Here is an 8302-nt window from a genome sequence, read left to right as displayed (position 1 = left end):
TGTGACAGCGATGATAGCGATGATTCAGATGAAGTTGATGCCGAAGGACCGCCGGTACAGATGCTTCACCGTGCGGACCGTGCACGCAAGTCGGCGGACGTTTGGTGCAGTTGTGGGAAATGTGTGCCACAAAAAACAGACATAGAGTGCATTTGTTGTAAAGAACACAAACTTATGTCCGATGATATAGTGACATTAGACCTCATCTGCTTCACACAAAAGCGTGAGCTTGATAGCTACATCGCGCATAAACCAGCGCTGGAGATGTCTTTCATTGATGCAATGATCGGCCGACATGTTCGGGGGCCTGCACCCGAGGGACAACTGTCAAATCGGTAAGTTTGCCAGTTGTTTCATGTAGGCTAATTTGCGATCACCAGAGTTGGTGTGATTATTACTAATATTCTGAATATATGGATCGAAGTGATCTTCACATACCACGGAGTTTCTGCTGAATGTAAATGTTTTTAAAGTATGCCCGGTTCCTAAATTGTGCAGCCACTTCTTCGCGAGCACCTTCTTTTCCTCTGTACTAGGTTTGGGCACGCAAAAGAACTTTTTAGTCTTGTGAGTCCGTTTATTATTTAGACAACCGAACGCCTTGCACTGCGCCATCTTGGCGTGAACTCCAGACGTGAACTGGTTTGAGGCCACCGATCTATCCCAAGAAGCAACGCGTGTAGAAGTGGCTCCGGATTGGCTGAATTCCTTTCAACGACTCAACGTCATAGTGACCTTTGACATGAGTAAATAACTGGCAAGATGTCTGCGCCCTGAAGCGTTCACGGACTCGGAATGTTGACAAAGAAATGTAAAGCCTCGGGCTATGCGTGACTTGTTGACAATAGCGGCGGGGTAAATATGATTTATTTGATGCGCCTAATGGATGTAGCACGTTGTTGTTTTGGGCTACAGGTACCCTTTAAGGCCGAGGGGGGGGGGATTAGCGTGATGAAGATGTGGCCATTCTGGCTCTTCACCAATCTGACACTGACCCACTGAGCAGGGCATCGATTCAGAAACACACGGCACACTTTTCACCTGCTGTTGAATTAAGTGTGATGAGAGTCTGCGTTGGTTTTTCAAAATAAAAGTCTCTTTTATATGTTTTCATCCCCGTATTGAGATTATTTGTTAATTGATGACCTCCCAGACATATTCACACTTTCCTATAATTACATTTATGTATAAAGATGGATTGTTTTAATCATAACACTCAAGATAATTTAAATGTTCACCTGTTCAGATGACGACCAGCAGCAGAATACTTCTTAAATACCTTAATATACAAGATGAAATACATTTCACACACTTTGCTGACGTACCGGCGTCATTCTGAAAAGATGTTTAAACAACTAACGGTAAATGTTAAAGAGACGGAGACGGAGAGAGAAGAGATTAAACCTCTGGAGTTATTTTTTCTTCTTCTCTAATTCATATTTATTGTGGAGGAAGTTGAAGAGAAATGAAGGGGGGATGAACATGGGGGAAGGAAGAAAGGAAAGCAGTAATACCGTAATAAAAATGGAGTGGCAATAAAGGATGATTACAGAGGAAGAAAAGAGGAAGTGATGGTGAGGCAGCAAAGTGTTGTAGGGGGAACACAGATGGAATATAATGGATATACATCGAGGGAGAGGAGCAAGGAGAGAGGAAAGGAGAGAAGGAACTGAGGCAGATGGTAAATGGAGCCCAAATGGCCTCGATGGTCCGCTACACACACACACACACACACACACAAGGTCAGGCCTCACATCATATGGACCCCATCACCTCATCATATGGACTATCATATCTCATTATTATGACTTACTATCTTATACATATGATTTGCTATCTCATTATTATGACTTACTATCTCTTATTATAACTTACTATCTCTTATTATGACTTAGTATCTCTTATTATGACTTACTATCTCTTATTATGAGTTAGTATCTCTTATTATAACTTACTATCTCATTATTGACTTACTATCTCTTATTATAACTTACTATCTCTTATTATGACTTAGTATCTCTTATTATAACTTACTATCTCATTATTATGACTTACAATCTCTTATTATGACTTAGTATCTCATTATTATTAATGTAATCAATAGAGTGAAGTAAATCAATATGTTTAACGCATTGATCTATTTAGTGGTGCATATAGTAAATAGTGGAAGCTTTTATGGTTCATATTCTGAATTCTGCTGAATTAAAAAGGCTCCAATAATTATGATAAAAGACACATTTTATGATCTGTAGGCTTTTCTTTAGAGATTATGATATTTGTGATATAAAAAAAATATATATATTTCCCATCGAATGTGTGCGAAGCAAACATCTTCAGCTGCAAACATATTTTATTCAAATGGAGGCGTTGGAAACACCGGAGACGCTTTGTGTCGTTACCTGAGAAATAATCCACCTGCAAAAGCAAAGATGGTCCCATCCGGCGAGGAAGGTGTGTTTACGTGTGAATGTTGACAGGACAGCAAACCTTGTGAATGGTGAAGTTTTATTCTAGTCGCTCTACAGTGAGAGAGACAGAAAGAGAGAGAACAAGAGAGAGAGAGAGACAGTGCCACTGTACAGAAGAGCTCCCGTGAAATTCACACAAAAAATATTTGTTTTTACTCTTTATCATTTATAATTCTCCATGATTGATGACGTATTCCAGTATGAATTTACAAGCGATGTATACAGGTGTTCATTTCTAAATATATTTCAAAATAGTTCCTTAAAAGTCTTTGGGGAAGTATTTAGTTGTTTTTTTTCTAAAGAAAAGAAAAAAAAAGCTCTCTATTCTTACAGCAAAAGCATAAGGAACGGAGGTCTCGTCTCTTTGGAGGGGGCTCGGAGTAGAGGGGGGGGGGGCTGCTTTGTGTTCTTTCATCTTTACGGTCGAAGAAGTCCACGACAACGCGTGAAGAAGAGGGAAGACGGAGCCGGCGATACAGTAACGCTCACCTGCCATTGGAGGAAGAGCAAGGATGTCCCGCCTCCTGACCCCTGACCCCGCTTTGGGCCTGATAATTACCATTAGCACTGAAAGGGGGGGAGGGGGGGGGGCTCAGGTTCCTCGCCTTCTCCCCCCAAAAAACAGCAGCAGCATCTTCATCGTTTTGTTCTTCTTCATTTTTTAAATCTCTCATATATGTATATACTCACACCTGGTTACAACGCATTAGTGATCATAACATCATAACAAAAATAACAAACCCAAAAACAAAACAAAATGTAACACAAAACATTAAAATCCTTTACATCTGGGGTTGCATGCCATCACCTCATTATTTATCATTAAATGTAATTAAAATACATTTTTTTGTCATTTTAAAAAGAGCAGGGTTGTCATCACAAGGGTGCGTCTGAGAGAGAGTGTGTGTGTGTGTGTTTGAACATAAAGCAGCATCAGTTTATATGACAGTTCTGTAAAAGTAGAACAAAATAGAAACAAGTCGTCATGAGCTCATAAAATGCGAGGGGTGCCATCTGAATTATTTTTTTACATGTGCATATTGTTCACTTGTCAGCTCACTCACGCAGCATGTGGAGATACATATGATAATAATAATAATAATAATAACAAGTATGCAGATAAGATGCAAAAAAATTAATAAAAAATGTTGCGCAACATCGGGGGAAGCTGATTGGGTGGCAAGGAGCGGCTCACCGACGTATTCCAAGAGTACAAAAAGGGCGACATGAGCGTGGCGGTTAAAGATGAAACACTGGCTTTAAAAACCACGCAGAGAAAAGAGAGAGAGATAGAGAGATAGAGAGAGAGAGAGAGAAAGGCAGAGAGAGAGAGGCAGAATGTGTGGACGTTCAAGTAACATCCTCCATTCGCTGAGCAAAACCCATCTAAGCCACGCCTCCTTCTCTTGCTCTGTTCCTCTCCTCCCTTTACTCGTGTTGCATGAGCTCGTGGGCAAAGAGCCGAAAAACTGGAAGACCTAGGACTGGTAAACATCGAGTCGGCCCGCTGTATAAATCACGCTGCTTGTTGTTGTTGTTGTTGTCTATCTTTTTCCTCGTTTTTTTCTTTTATAGTTTTTTTTTTCCTACGAAAAAAACCGCATCCCGGTTCTCGTTGCTTTACGCCTCAAGCTCCGCCCCCAAAATGCAAAGAATCATCCTGAGGTATTTTATTTGATACAATTTGGCTTTTTTAATCCAATCAAGCCACAAAATAATCAATCAGTTGGTTAATAAGATGGTTACATGATTAGTTTTTTGTGTGTACAGCATAATGCTGGGCACGCGTGTACATGGAAGAATGTGCATGTGCAAGTCTTTTCTGCTAATATATTTAAAAAAAGAACAAACAAACAAACAAATGCATAAACAAGTTTAGGAACCGAATGTTTTGGTTTAGACTTTTGAGCTTTCCCCGAGTTCAGCAATGCCGTCGCACAACGTCCTCCACACTGAGACAAACACATGATGAGCGCACAACAGGGGGGAGGGAGGAGGGAGGGGGCGGGGCCTCTGTGGCTCCACCCCTCCCCGACCACCACGACGACGCCAAGACGGAAAACAAGGGGATCCGTCTCGAGGAGTCTTCAGGTTCCGGTCTGCAGCGGTTCGATGCTGAAGTTACACTTTTACGAGAAAAAAAAAGAACAACATGAATAAACTGAAGTACTTCTAGTTGTCCGACGTGTCGATAGAGTAAATGAAGTAGGAAGTTTGAAAGAAGGACGGCATCATCATCAGTCTTTCTTTTTTTATAGCTAATACCCTGTTTTCAGTGGCGGGGAGGTCAAAAAAACGAAATTCACATCACCCCCCCCCCCCCAACTCAGACAAGGTGGTGGAGGAACCAGTTGGAATTTCATCCTTTTCTCTTCCTTATTATTTATTATCCTCTTTTTCCCTCTTCCCTTCCACCATTTTCTTGCTCTGTTGGCACGTCTCACGCTGGTTCACGCGGCACAAAGCTCGACGCCAACGGGTCTCCGTCCACCGCGGCCCCCCTTTTCAATAAAAACATGTAAAATATGTGTCTGAGAGTGTATTTTGTGTGTATTTTGTCTTCTCTGACACAGAAACAAATCAACACATGCAAAATAATCTACTACTCTTGATGGTATTTTTCAGAAAGCTATCAAATGTGGGAGAGAGAGAGAGTTTTTTTCCTTTTTTTTCTTCTTCAAACTAATGGCTATTGTGCTACCAAATAAGCAAACTCTAAAATCCTACATAGGGGGATCCGGATGCCAGAATCCCTAATAAATCTTATAGTGTAATAGATTAAAAAAGCAATACTTTCGCAATTATTTTTCTATATGTGCAGAGCCGTAAATGAAATGCCCTTCGACCTTTTCTTAGCGGTCATTTTTGTCAGTTTGTCTTCTTCTTAGTTTTTTTATCCGTCAGTCTGTAAACATGATTCATTGTTAGCACCTACGTTACTCTCAGCTTCCCATCGCTAAGCGTGACCCCGTTAGCATGTGGGCTCAACGTATTTGTAAAAACCGCCGCTAACTCGCCGCCAAAAGCGCTACCGGATGTTTCCCGCTCTGTTCCGTTTAGCCTACTTCCTCCCTCTCTCTCTCTCTCTCTCTTTCTCTCTCCTCCTGCACTGCCAGGTGTTCCCGGTGGCCATATTTGTCGAGAGTAACAAGCAGCAGACCGTCGGACGAGCTCGCCGTGACGCCTCGGCCCCTCCATCTGGTCTCTCTCTCTCTCTCTCTCGCCGGGCCTCTTCTCCTCCGCCAGCAAGCTGCTAGCTTGACAGCGGAGGTGGAGGAGGGGTCGAAAGAGAGGTTTCCCCTCTGATCTCCCCTCTCGTACAACACCTCGCCGCCTCATTCCCAACAGCGCTTGTCGTAAAAAAAAACCCCTCCTTCGCCGCATCTGAGGCCAATCTCTGTCCCGCGAACGCCATTTTTCCTAAACCTTGTTCAAACCTACGGGGTTAACGATTCCCCCCCCCCCCCGTCTCCCGTGACAACGGAATACCCTAACGGCAGCGTGCCCGGCCAACGCAGACGACTCGTCGGTGCACGGCGGGAGGGAAAGGGTGACGTCATCTGCAAAGAGTAGTAGTAGTAGTACTGTCGTACCCGAGTGGGCACGAGTTCTTTTGGATTACAATGTCAAAGAGAAGAAGAAAAATGTGGCTATGGCATCCCCTTTTCAGGATAACATAGCTGATAAATTATAATACAAACCCAGAGAGCAGTGAGGAGGAGAGAACACATGATTTCCTACGTCAACTAAACATCTGACTCCAGACTGGGGATCTTTTTATACACCTGTCTATTGCTGAACTGGGCGGAGTTGAGGACGCCGCGTGGGGACGGGTACGCGCTCGTCTTATCGGCTGAGTAAGGCATCACATGCTCTTTATTGTACATGTCGTTGGCTATCCGGCCGTCCCGTGAGCAGTACGAAGCGGTGGATTTCACGGAAGAGCGCAGATTGTTCGCGTCGTTGCGCGTTTTGATGGGCGGCGGCCCGACGGCGGGCGAGGCCCCCGCCAGCTGTTTGTAAATATCGGAGGAGCTCCGGCCGTGGCCCAGCCGGCCGCCGGTGTCGTCCCTCAGCGAGTGGCCGAGGAAAGGGTTGTCCGAGCCATGGGTCGGGTACAGGGACTTGCTCCTCTTGCTCTCCTCCAGGCTGTGGTTGAACATCATGGATTTGGACTCGGTGCCGAACAGTCTGCCGGAGTAGGGCCGCACGCCGAAGAGGTTGGCGGCGTTGTCCAGGAAGCGATCCTTCTCCTTGAGGCTGACGCTGCGCGCCGGCCGGCCCGGGTCGCCGTTGTCCTTGGGCTTCTCCAGCATGATGTTGTCGAAGGAGTGCTGGCGGCTCAGCCTCAAGCGGTTCCGCTTCTGGACGTGCGGCCCGTCCGTCTGCGGCCAGTACAGCCCGAACATCTCGTCCGGCTCCTGCTGCTGGTGGGGCATCGTGGGACTGACCGAGGGGTCGGCGAGCAGCTGGTCCTCGCTAATGTCATACAGGTTGGCCGTGTGGAGGCACGCCTCGCACCGGTTGTAGGGCGAGCGCGTGGCGGAGGCGGGCGCGGCCGGAGCGTACGGCGCCCCCGCCGGGTAGCCGGACGGCACTTTGGACAAGCAGGAGCGGCAGTGCGTCTGCTTGTAGCGGTCGATGGATTCGTGCGGGGACACGGCGGCGTTCTTCTCCTTCGGGCCGTAGTGTTTGGAGTACACCGGGTCCGGGAGGAGATCCGAGTCGGCGTGGTGCAAAGGGGAGGAGTTGAGGTGGATGATGGGCTGCTCGCACTTCCTGTAGTTGTCGCCGTGGTCGGAGTAGATCTCGGGGTAATCCAAGTCGTCGGCGGCGAGGCCGCGGCTCTCGCGGTAGTGAGCCGTGTCCGAGTGCAGGCCGAGCTCTCGCTCCGAGTCGATGGTGTAGATCTTCTCTCCTCCTCCTCCTCTTTGGTTGGTTCCACCGATGACCTGCTTCGTCTTCAAGTAGGACAGCTCCACCTCGCTGCAGTCCCGCGGGTATTTCGACGGCACCGACCTCTTTTTGAGGTTGTCGTGGGGCTTCAGGTGCTTGTTGTTCTCCGGGTCCTTGAAGGAGGCGGCCCTGCTGGAGCACTCGGAGATGTCGGAGTGGGCCGCCTCCTCGGGGAGGTAGCGCTGCGTCTTCATCGACATGCGCGGGTCCGGCATCAGCATGTCGGGCATGGGGGGCGGCCCCGGCGGCACCGAGCGAAGGGTGTCCACCGACTTCTTCCACAGGGTGCGCGGCGGCTTGGCGTTGGTCTGGACCGACTCGGCGCTCACCGCCACCTCCACGCTGTTGGGGTTGGCGTCGTTCAGGGTCAGCGGGTGCTGGCCTCCCTGGAAGATGTAGTTGTTCAGGTGGTCTTTGTGGCGGTTGGCCAGGTACGACTGCAGGTCCCCCGTGTCGCCGTAGATCATGTCTTTGGGCGCGTAGCTCCGGTTGTCGGCGTAGATGAAGTTGCCCTTCTCCGCCATCATGTCCATGATCATGGGACCGGCCGAGTGCATGAACTCCCGCTTGGGCGAGTTCATGTGGGAGCCGCCCAGGTTGGACATGTTGGTCATCTGTTTGGCGGATTTGATGAGCTTCAGCATTTTGTCCTGGGGACTGAAGTCCAGATCGGTCTTCTTCTTCATGTCAATGTGGACGCCGTGGATGCAACTCCAGATCCCCTGCATGAGGACGAATGGATGAACAAGTGGAGGGAGGGGGGGGGGGAGGGGGGAGATGAACATAAAGAGGGTTTGAGGGAGAAGTGGAGGTAAACAAACAGAATAATTATTGCTTATCTGCTCCAAAACATATTTGTGGTGTTGAATATATTAAAT

The 8302-nt window shown here is 47.4% G+C and overlaps 1 protein-coding gene across 1 annotated transcript in view; it reads right to left on the bottom strand.

Annotated features, from left to right (window-relative positions):
- Window positions 1-2486: 2486 nt before the first annotated feature.
- grin2aa (glutamate receptor, ionotropic, N-methyl D-aspartate 2A, a) overlaps window positions 2487-8302 on the bottom strand; it is a 158447-nt gene continuing 152631 nt past the window's right edge. Inside the window, exon 13 of the mRNA XM_056406845.1 lies at window positions 2487-8146. Coding sequence (XP_056262820.1) covers window positions 6215-8146 — 1932 coding nt within the window. The 3' untranslated portion in view covers window positions 2487-6214. The remainder of the gene's footprint in view (window positions 8147-8302) is intronic.

Source organism: Pseudoliparis swirei, chromosome 23 (genome assembly GCF_029220125.1).
Source record: "Pseudoliparis swirei isolate HS2019 ecotype Mariana Trench chromosome 23, NWPU_hadal_v1, whole genome shotgun sequence".
Taxonomy (NCBI): domain Eukaryota; kingdom Metazoa; phylum Chordata; class Actinopteri; order Perciformes; family Liparidae; genus Pseudoliparis; species Pseudoliparis swirei.
The sequence above is the reverse complement of the archived record's forward strand: the minus strand, read 5'-3'. Positions and strand labels throughout refer to the sequence as shown.